A 17312-nucleotide genomic window follows, 5' to 3' on the forward strand; every position below is an offset into this window, starting at 1 on the left:
CAGTAAACAACATGCATGATGGGACTTATTTCTGATACAGAATATGCTTTGTTTCTCTTCATTGTTATTAAATAGGATGATATTCATTAACACCAATATTGTGATATCTCTGGAGAGCTTCCTGTGTAAGCCCATAGTGATGAAACATGTTACCTGCAGCTTCTATCAGGGCCTGCTGGCTCCAGAGATGCAGCAGGGAAGAGACAAAGGAGGAAACCGAAAGAGCAGCTTGAGCCTGTTGCCTCAAACATGACTGACCCTCCCCTGTCACAGGTATGGGCATATGAACACAATCCTGGTCTGTACTGTTCTCTGCATGTTCTATCTTCAGTTTCTCTCACTTTTCAATGTGTTTGAATGTTTCTTTGTCTCTTACTTAATAAAGTATCAGTATGTTGTTTCTTCCTCACTAAGACCCACCTTTTCTGGTCATAAATACATTTTTCATTGTGATGAAACAGCATCCCTCCTTGTCCCCCCTCTCTCCTTGTTAACAGGAGTTCCGCAGAGCGGGGGGTCCACGCATCAAGCATGTGTGCCGTGCAGCAGCTGTGGTGCTGGGCCAGCCTCGTGCACTGGTGCCCGAAGACATGATCCCCAGACTCAGTGCGCTGCCTCTGCATGAGAGAACTGGCATATCCCCCTCTGGAAAGAACCAAGGTAGAGCCTCAAGCTTTCAAAACTGATTATCAATACAAATCTCTCAACAAACATTTTTAAGTGATATGAGTTCTGGTCTTTCCACACAACTTTCTTTGACTTTCCTATGAAAGATATTTTAATTATATACCTTACCTATTGCAGGTGGTCGGTCTCCCTCTGGGCCAGACAGCCCTGGGCTGCCGGACCAAAAGGTTACCAAGGTCAGGAAGTCGGGAGCAGGTTTTGCTAAACAAAAGAGCCTTGGACCTTTTGGGCTCCGCTCTCGGAGGTGTGGGATCTGCAAGGGCTGCAACCATGAGGAGGACTGTGGCGAGTGCATGAACTGCCTGGACAAACCCAAGTTTGGAGGGCCCAATACGAAGCGACAGTGCTGCATGTAAGTGTACTGCTCATCAGAATTCCAAAGGTGACCAACTCGCATATATGCTATTGAATTATATAGATTGAATAGACAACTAAATGACCCATTTTTTCTCTCTCCATAAGATATAAAAGATGTGATCAGATTGAAGACAGAAAAGCACGTCGTTTGAGTGGCAAGTTCCCTGGAGGTCCTGGGAATCGCAGGCGGCACTCCCTCAGCGTGGGTCAGTCTAGCAATGAGGAAGTTGATGGGATGGAGGTGGGGGACAGCCAGAGCCCATCTGTGAGGAAGCAGCCGCGGCGCTGTGTGAAGCCGCGTTCCTACTTTGACCTGCTGGACTATGACTCCGACCTGGAGATCACTGTGGGCTCCAACTCTGCCTCTCCCGGCCGGAGGAGAGGCCCCGGCCCACGCATCCAAGGTAGTAATGTAACATTATTGGGAAGTGATCATAGAAAGGGATTTTACTCTATTTAATATTGTCAGATCTTCTGGAACAGGTATTCCCAAACTGGGGCACATGCAATGCCGTCGGGAGTATGCCAAATAAAAATGTGATTCACATTTAACTTTATTTTTTTCTCCACATTTTCAAACAGTCCATTTTAGTAAGGCCTGTGTCCATAGAGACGTATACCAGCTCTACTGGTAGTACTGCTACTACCAGCAGTTCTGCACCTGTTGACTACACAAGTTGTGTTGCTTCCACAAGCACATCCAATGCTAGCATCAGTAATTCTACATTTGTTGTTAGCCTAGCTAGCAAGGATACTGACAGTTGTGAATCTGATGCAGCCGAAGAGCTACCGTCCGCTAACCCGGGAAAGCACCAAACAACAGACAGGGACATTGGACCATCGAAAAGGCGCAAATATGATGAGAACTACATTGATTTGGGGTTCACTTATATTGGGAGTAGTACCTTTCCTCAGCCACAGTGTATTATATGCAAAAGTACTATCTCACAACTTGATGAAACCTTCACTCTTGCACAGACATTTAGAAACAAAACATGCCAATTTGAAAAATAAGCCATGGGAGTTTTTTCAGAGAGAATTAAGATGACTTTCGAGTAGTAAGACATGTTTAAAATCAACAGATACCATTAATAGGAATGGGCTAGAAGCGTCTTATATGGTGAGCTACCGAGTGGCTTGGACAGGCAAGCCCCATACTATTGTGGAGGACTTAATTCTTCCTGCTGCCATGGATATGGCTGGGACAATGCTGTGGGAAAAGGCCCAAAAAACAATACAGACAATGCCTTCATCAAACAACACTGTTTCACAACGCATCAGTGGCATGGTAGAACATGATAGGGGAGACATAGTGGAGTGGTAGCGTGTGCAAGCAGTTGTTCTCGGCAGTGTACGCCACTTGGGTACACTGCAGCATCCACCGAGAGGCTCTTGCTGCCAAGGGAATGCCTGAAAGCTTGAAAGATGTTTTGCAGACTAAAGTTTCTACAACATACTTGTGTGCGCTGGTTATCAAGGGGCAAAGTATTGACACGAGCTTAATGTTTTTTTTACTGCCCATAATTTTCACTTGTCTGAACGCTTGCATGATGACGAGTTTCTCACACGTCTGGCCTATCTGGGTGATGTTATTTCTAGCATGAATGATCCGAATCTAGGATTACAGGGACTCTCCACAACTATATTCAATGTGCGGGACAAACACAGAGGTCTTTCCATCATTGTATGATTTTTTGTGTGCAAATGAACTCAAGCTTACGGACAATGTCAATTGTGATATAGTGAAGCACCTGAGTGAGTTGGGTGTGCAATTACGCAAGTACTTTCCTGAAACAGATGACACAAATAATTGGATTCATTATCCCTTTCATGCCCTGCCTCCAGTCCACTTACTGATATCTGAAGAAGAGAAATTGAAATTGCTACAAGCGGTTCTGTGTAAATGTAATTTAATCAGAAGCCACTGCCAGATTTCTGGATTGGGCTGCGCTCACAGTATCCTGCCTTGGCAAACCACGCTGTTAAGACACTGATGCCCTTTGCAACCACGTACCTATGTGAGAGTGGATTCTTGGCCCTCACTAGCATGAAAACGAAATGCAGGCAGAGACTGTATGGAAAATGATTTAAGACAGACTCCAATACAACCCACCATTTCAGAGTTATGTGTATCCATCCAAGCACACCCTTCTTTCTCATTAACCTGTGGTGAGTTATTCACATTTTTTGATGAACAAATAAAGTTTTATATGTAAGATGGTTAAAATAAAGAGCCAAACGATTGATTATTATTATTTGTGCCATGGTCCTATAAGAGCTCTTATAGGACCAAAACTCACACTCATTAATACATGTATCGTATAGTGTGTGTGTGGCAGGCTTACAATGGTGGCAACATTTGAGAGTTCGCTGACCCTGGTGCTAGAGAGGGTACGCAGCTGGAGGTTGAATGTTTGAAGGGGTACGGGACTACAAAAAGATTGGGAACCACTGTTCTAGAAGATCCTGTTCATAGCTGTGAGGTAATGTGTTAACTCTGAAGTATTAACACTGTAGGTCTAATCACCACTGCAATGGTTTCTTTTTGTCTTCAGACTTTGTCTCTCTGGATGGATTCCTGGGAGATCTATCGGATGACGGTTTGAGACATCGCAGGCTGCACCACCGAGTTCCTCCGTGTCGCCGTAAAACTGACAAGGTAAAGAATCACAACAGGGCTGCTGCTCTGATGCCACTGAGCAGGCGGTGCAAGAATTGACCGTTTCTGGGTCGCCTAGGTGAATAACACAAAGGATCTGCACAACCCCCCCCTCTCCAATCTCTATCTTTCCACTTACTTCGTCTTCTCTCTGCTGCACCTCATGGTGGGATTCCCTGTCCTCTCCTCCTTCTCTCTCCTCTCATTCTGAGTTAAGCTGCTGCTTGCTTATAGGTGCTCGTGGCAGATAACGCTAGTGCTCTTTTGCTTTGGCCGCAGCAGTCCCACCCTTCACAGGTACAGCAGAAGCAGACAGGCCTGTGGAGCGGTGGTGTCTACAGCTGGCTGGACGATGACCACCAGGGAGAGAGAGAGTCAGAGTGGCTGTCGGCGGAGCAGCTACTGCTGCAAATGACGCAGTCGCCCCCACACTTACAGTCAGACCTGGAGCTATCCTCCTCCTACCCCGAGGACCAAGGGTCTCCCCTGCGCCTGCTATCCCACACTGGGGCCACCCCGGGGTGGCCAAGGGCCAGGGTGAGGGTGGGGGGTGAGAGGGGAAGAATGTTGGTGGAGGCGGGGTGGGGACGAGCCTATTTTTATGCTTCGTCGTATTTTTCCCAGAATCCTATGGAACAGATGCCACCTAGCGTCCTGGCCGCCCTGGCCAATGGATTTGACCAGAGGGAGAGGGAGCCCTCCGAGCCTACGCACAAGATCGGCGTGGACTTCAAGGTCAGATGCTTTTCCTTGACTCTTGTAGCTGTGGTTTTAGAGATCTCATTTACCAGGTATACCCGTGGTATACGGCTGTCAGCCATTCAGCATTCAGGGCTTGAACCACCCAGTTTTAATGGCCAATATACCAGAAATCCCTGAGGTGCCTTATTGCTATGATAAACCGTTACTAACATAAATATAACACTAAATAAGTTGTTTTGCATCATACCTGTGATATATTGTATGCTAAATACACGGCAAGATTGCCCATCAGCACCCAGGACCCAAACTGCTCAGTTTATAACATGGTTAAATTAGCCATTATCATCATCAGGTTTTGTCTTTGGTTTGGTTTATTTCTGTAATACCCTTATCTATCCACTGGATGTCAGTGTTCTTCTACATCAAGAGTCCAAAAGGCTGTCGTTTCCCATCTCTGTATCTCCCACTCCTGTGTCTGACTCTGTCCTGCGGGCCTCAGTATGAGAGGTGAAAGCTGTGTCTAAGCCTCCCCTGTCTGCCATGCAGGAGGACTGTGACCTCCAGAATGTGTGGATGATGGGAGGCCTGAGTATCCTGACCTCTGTACCCATCATGCCCCCCTGTGTCTGCCTGCTGTGTGCCAGTAAAGGACAACAAGAAGTAAAGGCTCACAACATGGCTCTGTTATTACAATGTCCATTGGAGGAATGTCTTTTTCAAAACTGCTATTTGCTGTATGATGTTTTGACATTTATAATGTTTTTGTCAATGTATGGCCATGATGGATCTTTTGAATCTGCATTGGAAAGTCTTAAAACTGCAGACCGTTGCCTCTTCCTATCCTAGCAAATGCTGTACTGCCAGGTGTGCTGTGATCCCTTCCACCGGTTTTGCCTTGAGGCAACGGATCGGCCCTCTGAGGAGAACTGGTGCTGTCGCCGCTGCAAGTGCTGCCATATATGTGGCAGAAAAAACAAGCACTCCAAGGTATGGGTCCACGCAAGGCCCCAGTCACTTGTCTCACCTGAGGACTGAACCACCTGGTCACTAGTTTTAAGGCTATATCCAGGGTCTATAGTTTTCTGCTTCAATGAGAGTCAATGAACTAAGTAGACCAGATCTAGCTGATATTGCATTGATGCCTATAGGAGAGGAACTTACTTTATTACATTAGAACTGACATTTTGTTCAATAATTCACACTCAGGCCGTTAACAATCTTCATATATCCACCATCTTTGACTGTGACATTAGTGTTGCCACCAATCTATGTGTAACTGTAATACTGTATCTCTCTGGTGTTCCTCAGCCTCTGCTGGAGTGTGACAGATGTCAGAACTGTTATCACCCTTCATGCCTGGGGCCTAACTACCCCAAACCCAACAGGAGGAGGAAGGCCTGGGTGTGTATGACGTGCATCAGGTGTAAAAGCTGTGGGGTTACACCAGGGAAGAGTTGGGACACCGAGTGGAACCACGATAAAGGACTCTGTCCAGACTGCACCAAGCTCCACGACCAAGGTAAGATGAAGTGAACGCTTTGGGGAAGTCGATCTGCAAACACAAATGTTAAAACATGATAAAAGACCAGCTCATTTATTTGATTTCACTATTCATATGGGAATGGCAGGATATTGACGATATCACTTTCTAAAGGCAACTACTGTCCGATCTGCTTCAAGTGCTATGAGGACAGTGACTACGACAGTCAGATGATGCAGTGTGCCACCTGTAACCACTGGGTCCATGCCAAGTGTGAGGACCTGACAGGTGGGTCTTCCAGTGTTACGCCCAACTTCTGCTGTGTAACGGGCTCCCATGCTCAGCCGTACCTTTCACAGGGATGCCAACTCGTCACTTTTCCGTGATATTTGCCTTTTGATCTCAGAATACAGAAGGTCATCCATGTGAGTCATGTAGATCTGACAAAAAGTGCGTAGATGTAGTGTATCACTCATTGAGTTATAACGTCGAGGCCCCAACAGATCTTCTCCCTGTGTGATCACTACCGACTGTACAGAATGCATCCCTACCCTCTGCGTCCTACAAATAGAATACCAGGGTTTAGATCGTGATGTCAGATATGTCATATCAGAACGAGTGCTTCATCCAATATCACGTATGACAGCTGTGAGCAGTTAGCTGCGTCCCACTAACAAGCCATTAGCCTACTCAGCGGCATCTCTCCATCTGTTTTTTTCTGCACATCTCTATCACTTTTAATATGCTATTTAGTCGTGATGGCCAGCTGGCGTGTGCAGATAGTGATGTGGTTTGTGTTACATTTGTTAAATAATTAATTGGAGCTGCTCGCAGTGCAAGGGAAGTAGATACATATTACTCTGTATTAGGATACTTGGTCTGGTAGCCTTAGTAAAGTGTTGGTGTGGTGACAACCCCACTCTGAAAATAGGCACATTTTCTTGCAGTTTACGTAGCTTTTTTGTGTGTTTCTGTATGAAGAATTTCTGTCACTTTATTTAGGCACTCACCAGTTTGCATCCCTGCTTTCACAATAGAGAACATACACTGAGGGTACAACACATTGGAAACACCTGCTCTTTCCTTGACAGCTTGACCAGGTGAATCCAGTTGAGAGCTATGAGCCTGTATGAATGTTACCTTCAATCAGTGTAGATGAAGGGGAGGAGACAAGTTAAAGAAGGATTTTTTTTTTATCCTTGAGACATGGATTGTGCATGTGTGCTATTCAGAGGGTGAATGGGCAAGACAAAATATTTCAGTGCCTTTGAATGGGTTTTAGTAGTAGGTACCAGGCACACCGGATTTGAGTGTCAAGAACTGCAAAGCTGCTGGGCTTTTCACAAGTTTCCTGTGTGTGTTGTTAGGTTCTAATTCTCAGAGTCAAACTCAATGGATACTATGAGAGCTTAAACAATTTTATTCTTCCCAGAGGGTCAATACAGCTGCATTCAGACAAAACATGTCTCCACCAACACAAGTATATATGCTCCAATTTAGATGCAATCCTCCTTCTCTGCAATCCTCCTTCTCTCCAACCCTTACATCTGTTATGTTTCGACATGAAGACGAAGTGATGGGGTAATAAACTGTTCCTTCTCCCTTAAGGTGACCTGACCTCAACCCCCTTGATGCCTATTCCAAAGCTCTCCACCCGTATCACCTATAGCAATCGTGATTGCCTCCTTCTACACAGCATATTCCAAAGCCATCTGGCTACTACAGATAACCATTAACTTCTGATATAAAAACCAGTCTCTATCAATCCTCAGATACTATCGTATTACTTTTGTTCCATCATGTCTCTAGTATAACAATGTTCCAAGTTTAACCTGTCTAGGACAATGTTCCAAGGTTAACCTGCCTAGGTTCCGCTAGCGGAACCCCCCCCCGCAACAGCCAGTGAAAGTGCAGGGCGCCAAATTCAAAATAACAAAAATCTCATAATTAAACTTCCTCAAGCATACAAGTATTTTACACCATTCATAAAAATATAATTCTCGTTAATCCAGCCACAATGTCTGATTTCAAAAAGGATTTACAGCGAAAGCACCACAAACGATTATGTTAGGTCACCACCAAGCCGCAGAAAAGCACAGCCATTTTTCCAGCCAAAGAGAGGAGAAAAAGCAGAGATAGAGATAAAATGAATCACTAACCTTCGATGATCTTCATCAGATGACACTCATAGGACTTCATGTTACACAATACATGTATGTTTTGTTTGATAAAGTTCATATTTAAATAAAAAATCGGAGTTTACATTGGCACGTTACGTTCAGTAGTTCTAAAACATGCGGTGATTGTGCAGAGAGCCACATCAAATTACAGAAATACTCATAATAAACATTCAACTTAATGCAACCGCTGTGTCAGATTTTTAAAAAACTTTACGGAGAAAGCAAACCATGCAATAATCTGAGTACAGCCTTTAGACAACAAAGCAGCCAAAAAGATACCTGCCATATTGGGTAGTCAACATTAGTCAGAAATAGCATTTTATTTATTCACTTACCTTTGATGATCTTCATCAGAATGCACTCCCAGGAATCCCAGTTCCACCATAAATGTTTGATTTGTTCGATAATGTCCATCAGTTATGTCCAAATATCTTCTTTTGTTAGGGCGTTTGGTAAACAAATCCAAAAGCGCGTTCAGGTCGAGCCGAACGTCGGACAAAAAGTTATGTTACAGCCCGTAGAAACATGCCAAACTAAGTATGGAATCAATCTTTAGGATGTCTTTAACATAAAACTTCATTAATGTTCCAACCGGACAATTCCTTTGTCTGTACAAATGAAGTGGAACGTAGCTACCTTTCACGTGAGCGCCAGACCGAGGCTGTGGCACTCTGCCACAGACCACTCACTCAAATAGCTCTTATGAGCCCCTCCTTTAGAGTAGAATCCTCAAAGCAGTTTGTAAATACTGTTGACATCTAGTGGAAGTCTTGGGAAGTGAAACATAACTAATATCCCACTGTGTCTTCAATGGGGGCTGAGTTGAAAAACTACAAACCTCAGATTTCCCACTTCCTTGTTGGATTTTTTCTCAGGTTTTTGCCTGCCATATGAGTTCTGTTATACTCACAGACATCATTCAAACAGTTTTAGAAACTTCAGTGTTTTCTATCCAAATCTACTAATCATATGCATATTCTAGCTTTTATGGCTGAGTAGCAGGCAGCTTAATTTGGGCATGTTTTTCATCCAAGCTAGTCAAATACTGCCTCCTATCCCAAAGAAGTTAAGAAGTCAGAACCCAGAATCTAACAGTCCCTTGTATCGAACATATTACTCCATACTGTTCAACAATACATACACTTGGAAATTACTTTTAAATGGACAAACAATAAAAAATAAAACACGATTAACATTCACAGTTAGGCTTATGGCCTCTGTTCTATATGCACACTCTTATTTCTGTCTCATCACACAACAGAATTCCATTCCAGCTGAAGCTGTTGGCTTTCTCCACTTCAGCTGGAGCTGCTTTTCCACTTTCTCTTTCTGGTTCTTAAGAGAGTGATAGCACAAGACTTGGAAAGCCGAAAATAAACACAAAACAACAGCATTAACAATGTGTTAAGCTATGCATAATTATATATGCATTAAAACAAAGTCTGAGGCCATGACAATTCCCACTCTCTCTCTTCACCTGACTCTATGCCTCTAGGATACTTTTCTGCTGGATTCCACAAAATTGAAAGCCCTAAAAAGCCTCCTCATGCTTTCGCCCAGTCTTCCCCTTTCCCGGCCCTAGGTTCTGAGAGGTGTTCCCAAGCCATGTCATTTTCACTTTGTTCCCCATCTCCTCCATTGGGGAACAAATCAACGCTACATCCTCTTGAGGTAACTCAGCACTGTATAGACTTTTACATCAATGCCTTCAAAATGTTGTTTAGAGTACAATTACCCCACCATCTATCCTTTCATATGATGCATTAACCAATAAAGCAGCTAACCCAACCCAACTATGATGTTTAAAGTAGCTCCCTGACCCAACCCATCTACATGTCTACAGTGGAATCTAGTCTCTCTCTCTCTTTCTCTCTTTAGCTCTGCTTCCTCTGTCATGGCGTCTTCAAGTTCACCCATTATGCAGTTGGACCTCACTTCCTGTGAGATCTGTGAACCTACCGAGGAGAGACATGCCGATCTTTACCGCTACATGTGCTGTAAGGAGTACTGTGCGTAGACCAGACCAACACTGTCCCAACACCCCTGCCTGGTGTATCTTGATGTACACTCAATCTCCAGAATTCAGCCCGTGCCCTTGGTTATCTCCTGCTTCTCATGTGCTGCTTTCTCCTGAGGATATACACACTGCAACACATTGGTTATTTCCTGACAACATAGACTCCCCCTTATGGCAAGATCACTAATTTGTGCCATTTGACTAACAGCCCCCGGTACGCCCATCAGTCTCCCAGTTACCAGCTACCCAGCCATTTGGCATGAGTCCTCATAAACTGATATCCCAACAATGCTACTAAAGTAACCCCTGCTACTACTAACATGGTCCATGACTATAGCCTCCTTCAATTACTGTCCCTACAGCGACTGCCGTGAGAATAACTACTGCATGTAATCTGTCAAGTGTTCGCCGGCAATTAGAAATTGGGAAAGAGATTAATGAGTTGGAAAAATATCCAACCTAACAAAACTGAATCACGTGTTTCCTGAAAGTTTACCTTATTGTCTGAAATGCCACCACTATCTTTTCTACTCTCACCATGATCTGGGTATGTGTAATGTTTAGCTGTAGTTTAACCTCATAATAGTCCCTGTATTGTGCACAGTTAGCTGTCCTCCCTCTCCTATGAGCCATCTCCTGTAACAATATACATAGTCTCTGGGAATAATACCCCTCTATCACCACAACCTTAATTTATGAGCCCCCACAGATCTCCACCGCAGCAGTCACATCCCACTTAACAGCCCTATGTAATCATTCTGTCTCAAACACACCTCATGTGTACCTCGCCTCCTCCTACAGATACATTTGTACATATATCATTCCATCTAACCCATAACACACTAGTCACTACTAATGCACTTCTACAGTAATAGACGTACTAAAACATTCTCAAATCAATTAGTCAATATACATCAGTCCCTCTGGAACAATGATCACTCTTATGGTTCCTGAAACCTAAAAACATATTGACTTGCAAAGGAAAGAGTGAAAAGGTACACGTTTAATAACTTCACACCACCTTTGATGCGACTAAAACTCCATTACGTTCTATACCCATGTGATGCTGGTCTCAATGCCATCTCCTTCATTTTCATCCTTGTGTGTTATCGCAAAACAGACTGAGCCTTGTATGCAATTAATTGTATCGTATCATCCAGCAATCTCTATGTATCAATGCGGTTTAACATTAAAATTCTGATGACAAAAGAGAACTAAATTAACCTTAATGGTTGACCCAAGCTACCATCCAGTGAGTTCTCTAACAACCTCCTTGTCAGTGGATACTTAGAGATGAGTTTTCTAGAGCCTCCCTAGGAATTATACATTTTAGCAGTGCCCTCACCCCTCAGCGTTTTAGAGCCCCTCTCTCTCTATCCGAATCATAACTAAAACATTTTGTAAATGATCCAACTCAAATATAGAGTGACAGTCCTTAGTGCTTACTTTGAGTCTGACTAAAATTTATCGTGGTAGGTTCCTTGTCAATCATTGGCTTATTGGTGAAATCAGCAATCAGACAATATCTTCTTTAAGTAAATCAATTAAACCTTTATTAATGCAATTGCAGACAGAAGTTGACAACGGGAACATAGAACGCATGTTTCCGATAAGTTCTGCACCCCACCTAAGTGCACAGCTGATTTTATACATGTGATCACTCCCTAGTGGTATGGTACGGTATGGTACATCCCTAATGTATGTGTGTATCAATAAGCTGAGGTTACCTTATAAGGCAACCTAGTACAGTAGCTTCTCTGAATGTATTAGCATTGTTTATGGTCACACAAGATCAACATGTCAAAACCAGACAGTGGTTACTTCTCTTTATCTAGTTTCGGTCTGACTCACACCCAGCCTGCAAGCGCACTCTCGCAACAGCCAGAAAGATCAGTATCTCAATGCATACTTAGCCTAAATGCCCCCCCTCCCTGCACTTATCATTCTAGCGTGTCTTCAGATAGCGGTGCAGTTCATCTTCCTAACGGCACATGTAACTCTTGTCTGTCACATTTGATGGTCCTTGATAATGTCCCAATTTCAATATCCAAATGGATACGTCCGATTTTCCCACGTACACGAGCCTCTCACCTGTGCTGCTATCACCATCCTGTCTGGCCTATTCCTCCCACCAGCACCATGAGAGAAATGTGTATGTTATCTCTCTCAACGCTCACTCCACATGCGCGATCTCAGGACTCTAGTGCACTCCTGCCGCCCATACCCAGGTTAATGGCTCTGACTCATATTGAAGTGTTAAAAGTCACTGTCACATTGAACGCCTTTGTCGCTCGTTCTTCAACCAGTTTGGGAGAGTTTTGAGGTTCACACACAAAGTTTGTGTCCAAATGATTCATACAATGCATTAAGACACGATCTGACGTCACCTTCCATGATAACCTCAAAAAAGCACAGACCAGAACAACAGTTTAGTTAAATTCCTTCCTGTTTCAGGAAATTCAGACAAGCGTTGACTATATAACTATACTATATAAATTATTACATTCCCAATTTTCTTAACACCATCTCTACGACAAAGGTCAAAGAGCATAACATACTGTTACTGTTGAAACCATTTTCAACATTAGTTCATACTCCCTTGTTTTACTGGCGACCTCTCGGAAGAGTTACCCGATCAGGGAGTTGGCACCCTAATCCATCGGAGAATCCCACCAACAATCCAGCAGTCCCAATCTGGTGAAATTTGTATCGAAAAAATTAATTCAGCAAATCACATATCAAAATCCATTTGGAGTAACTGTCATCCCTATTTAACATATACAGTGGGGCAAAAAAGTATTTAGTCAGCCACAAATTGTGCAAATTCTCCCACTTAAAAAGATGAGGCCTGTAATTTTCATCATAGGTACACTTCAACTATGACAGACAAAATTAGAAAAAGAAATCCAGAAAATCACATAGTAGGATTTTATAATGAATTTATTTGCAAATTATGGTGGAAAATAAGTATTTGGTCACCTACAAACAAGCAAGATTTCTGGCTCTCACAGACCTGTAACTTCTTCTTTTAGAGGCTCCTCTGTCCTCCACTCGTTACCTGTATTAATGGCAATGGTTTGAACTTGTTATCAGTATAAAAGACACCTGTCCACAACCTCAGTCACACTCCAAACTCCACTATGGCCAAGACCAAAGAGCTGTCAAAGGACTCCATGAACAAAATTGTAGACTAGCACCAGGCTGGGAATACTGAATCTGCAATAGGTAAGCAGCTTGGTTTGAAGAAATCAACTGTGGGAGCAATTATTAGGAAATGGAAGACATACAAGACCACTGATAATCTCCCTTGATCTGGGGCTCCACGCAAGATCTCACCCCGTGGGGTCAAAATGATCACAAGAACGGTGAGCAAAAATCCCAGAACCACACGGGGGGACCTAGTGAATGACCTGCAGAGAGCTGGGACCAAAGTAACAAAGCCTACCATCAGTAACACACTACGCCGCCAGGGACTCAAATCCTGCAGTGCCAGACGTGTCCCCCTGCTTAAGCCAGTACATGTCCAGGCCCGTCTGAAGTTTGCTAGAGAGCATTTGGATGATCCAGAAGAAGATTGGGAGAATGTCATATGGTCAGATGAAACCAAAATATAACTTTTTGGTAAAAACTAAACTCGTCGTGTTTGGAGGACAAAGAATGCTGAGTTGCATCCAAAGAACACCATACCTACTGTGAAGCATGGGGGTGGAAACATCATGCTTTGGGTCTGTTTTTCTGCAAAGGGACCAGGACGACTGATCCGTGTAAAGGAAAGAATGAATGGGGCCATGTATCGTGAGATTTTGAGTGAAAACCTCCTTCCATCAGCAAGGTCATTGAAGATGAAACGTCGCTGGGTCTTTCAGCATGACAATGATCCCAAACACACCGCCCGGGCAACGAAGGAGTGGCTTCGTAAGAAGCATTTCGAGGTCCTGGAGTGGCCTAGCCAGTCTCCAGATCTCAACCCCATAGAAAATCTTTGGAGGGAGTTGAAAGTCCGTGTAGCCCAGCAACAGCCCCAAAACATCACTGCTCTAGAGGAGATCTGCATGGAGGAATGGACCAAAATACCAGCAACAGTGTGTGAAAACCTTGTGAAGACTTACAGAAAACGTTTGACCTCTGTTATATACCCTTTGTTGGCAATGACAAAGTATTGAGAAACTTTTGTTATTGACCAAATACTTATTTTCCACCATAATTTGCAAATAAATTCATAAAAAATCCTACAATGTGATTGTCTGGATTTTTTTTGTCTTTTTGTCTGTCTTAGTTGAAGTGTACATATGATGAAAATTACAGGCCTCTCTCATCTTTTTAAGTGGGAGAACTTGCACAATTGGTGGCTGACTAAATACTTTTTTCCCCCACTGTATTTTTAGTCTGTATGCAGACTGAACAAAGTATATTTGTATATTTACCCAAAAACCAGGAACCCGAGGGAACCGATTATTTTTCCTTCGAACCCATGATTCGCATCGTGACTCAAAAACATGTTAAATCAAGAATAACCAATCAACTTAGAATTATAACTCAATAAGGAAATAATAGTATGTCATAAACCAATGGTAAAATAGAATAGAAACTGGTATTTCTCATTCATTTTATAGTTAAGACACTAACAGCTTACAGACGGTAGGCAATTAAGGTCACAGTTATGAAAACATAGGACACTAAAGAGGCCTTTCTACTGACTCTGAAAAACACCAAAAGCAAGATGCCCAGGGTCCCTGCTCATCTGCGTGAACGTGCCTTAGGCAAGCTGCAAGGAGCTGCAATGAGGACTGTATATGTGGCTAGGGCAATAAATTGCAATGTCCGTACTGTGACACGCCGAAGACAGCGCTACAAGGAGACAGAGCGGCCAGCTGATTTTCCTCGCAGTGGCAGACCACGTGTAACAACACCTGCACAGAATTGGTACATCCGAACATCACACCTGCGGGACAGGTACAGGATGGCAACAACAACTGCCCGAGTTACACCAGGAGCGCACAATCCCTCCATCAGTGCTCAGACTGTCCGCAATAGGCTGTGAGAGGCTGGACTGAGGGCTTGGAGGCCTGCTGTAAGGCAGGTATCACCAGATATCACCGGCAACAACGTTGCCTATGGGCACAAACCCACCATCGCAGGACCAGACAGGACTGGCAAAAAGTGCTCTTCACTGATGAGTCACGGTTTTGTCTTACCGGGAGATGATGGTCGGATTCACGTTTATAGTCGAAGGAATGAGTTTTACACCGAGGCCTGTACTCTGGAGCGGGATTGATTTGGAGGTGGAAGGTCCGTCATGGTCTGGAGCAGGGTGTCTCATCGGACTGAGCTTGTCATTGCATGCAATCTCAACGCTGTGCGTTACAGGGAAGACATCCTCCTCCCTCGTGGTACCCTTCCTGCAGGCTCATCCTGACATTGTCCCTCCAGCATGACTATGCCACCAGCCATACTGCTCGTTCTGTGAGTGATTTCCTGCAAGACAGGAATGTCAGTGTTCTGCCATGGCCAGCGAAGAGCCCGGATCTCAATCTCTTTGAGCACGTCTGGGACCTGTTGGATCGGAGGGTGAGGGCTAGGGCCATTCCCCCCAGAAATGTCTTGCAGGTGCCTTGGTGGAAGATTGGGTTAACATCTCACAGCAAGAACTGGCAAATCTGGTGCAGTCCATGAGGAGGAGGTACACTGCAGTACTTAAATACAGCTGGTGGCCACACCAGATACTGACTGTTACCCCCCTTTGTTCAGGGACACATTATTCCATTTCTGTTATTAACATGCCTATGGAACTTGTTCAGTTTGTCTCAGCTGTTGATACAAATGTTATGTTCATACAAATATTTACAGTTTGTTTGCTGAAAATAAACGCAGTTGACAGTGCGAGGACATTTCTTTTTTTGCTGAGATTAAATTAATTTGCATATCACGTGTGGAAGATGTAATCAGCCATCCTCATCCCCTGCCAGTCCTCACCTGCTTCTCTCCGTCCGCTCTTCACGCGCGTCTATTCCTCCGTCAGTTTGAAAATAAATGATATATTTGTGATGGCAAGTGGGGATGCAGACCCTTAGTCTTCTGTTTAGATTTGTACTTGTGTTATGTTGGAGCAACACGAGCAATGTTGATACATTGTATAATTTCATCGCCTGTTATAACCAAGAGCACAGATCAGTTCACTGTCATGCAGCCTCTTATTGTCGGAGAGGGAAAATGGACAGGCATGCTTGCCTCTGGCTTGTCTCTAGCCCAAACGGTTACAAAAATATGACCCATATTACCAGAGATGCCTTTTTTATTTGTATCAGGATTCGCGCATTTTATATATCACAAACCATGACACGGGCCGTTTTGAACAAACCCAGGGTTGCTAATTATTGATTTGACATCAACTAACGTTGTTCAGTCATGTTACCTAGCTAGCTAACAACCTGGTAACTTGACAGTAGGTGTTGGCAAATTTGATTGATACACAAAGAAAGGAAATGGGTCTCCTACTCATGAGATGTGTTTCATATAGGTCTAATGTAAACCTAAACTATATCAAACATCTTTCTTTCTGGTGCTCCTTAAATTCTGTTTGGTGCCTAATGTTTTTTAAGTTGGTCTCAGTGTGTGTGTTTGTGGGAGAGAGTGTTTATGAGAGTGAGGGAGATTGTGTGTGTGTGTCAACTGAAGAGTAAAGGTTTCATGCCCTCCTTACTGACACAATGACATGCATGTAGAGTACAGGAGGTTGGTGGCACCTTAATTGTGGAGAATGGGCTTGTGGTAATGGCTGGAGCAGAATTAGTGGAATGGTATCGAACACATGGTTTCTATGTGTTTGATGCCATTCCATTTGTGATGTTCCAGACATTATTATGAGCCGTCCTCCCTTCAGCATCCTCCACTGATGTATATTCCTTCCTCCCATTCCTCCAGCCATATCACAGGTAGAGCTTTGCCAATATGAGCAAATCAGCCATTCTATGCAGTATTCTATTAGTTCAATTTGTTGTATTAAGTGAAAGTGTGAATTTCAGTGACATGTTTTTGGAGAAAGTTTAGAAAAGCTTCCAGGAGATGCTAGGCCATTGAATCTCGGTATTGTGATACTTCGCCTGGTATCATCACAGTAAGCACAGGAGATTCCAATAGAGAACTAGTATGAAAGGTCGAATGAATTACGTGGGTGATTCTAAAAATAGTTATTTAACGTAATGGCCTGATGTAATTTTCTGCCTAAAGGAG

The 17312-nt window shown here is 43.6% G+C and overlaps 1 protein-coding gene across 3 annotated transcripts in view; it reads left to right on the forward strand.

Moving 5' to 3' along the window:
* The window catches only part of LOC115101452 (histone-lysine N-methyltransferase 2A-like), a 75230-nt gene that overhangs the window by 18804 nt on the left and 39114 nt on the right, over positions 1–17312 (forward strand). For all 3 annotated transcript variants that reach the window (XM_029620948.2, XM_029620956.2, XM_029620966.2), the window contains exons 5-14: positions 160–273; positions 498–660; positions 805–1039; positions 1150–1448; positions 3600–3703; positions 4328–4438; positions 4952–5065; positions 5252–5392; positions 5714–5924; positions 6060–6173. In XM_029620948.2, the coding sequence (XP_029476808.2) occupies positions 160–273; positions 498–660; positions 805–1039; positions 1150–1448; positions 3600–3703; positions 4328–4438; positions 4952–5065; positions 5252–5392; positions 5714–5924; positions 6060–6173 (1606 nt within the window). The remainder of the gene's footprint in view (positions 1–159; positions 274–497; positions 661–804; positions 1040–1149; positions 1449–3599; positions 3704–4327; positions 4439–4951; positions 5066–5251; positions 5393–5713; positions 5925–6059; positions 6174–17312) is intronic.

The sequence above is a fragment of the Oncorhynchus nerka genome, linkage group LG3, assembly GCF_034236695.1.
Source record: "Oncorhynchus nerka isolate Pitt River linkage group LG3, Oner_Uvic_2.0, whole genome shotgun sequence".
Lineage (NCBI taxonomy): Eukaryota > Metazoa > Chordata > Actinopteri > Salmoniformes > Salmonidae > Oncorhynchus > Oncorhynchus nerka.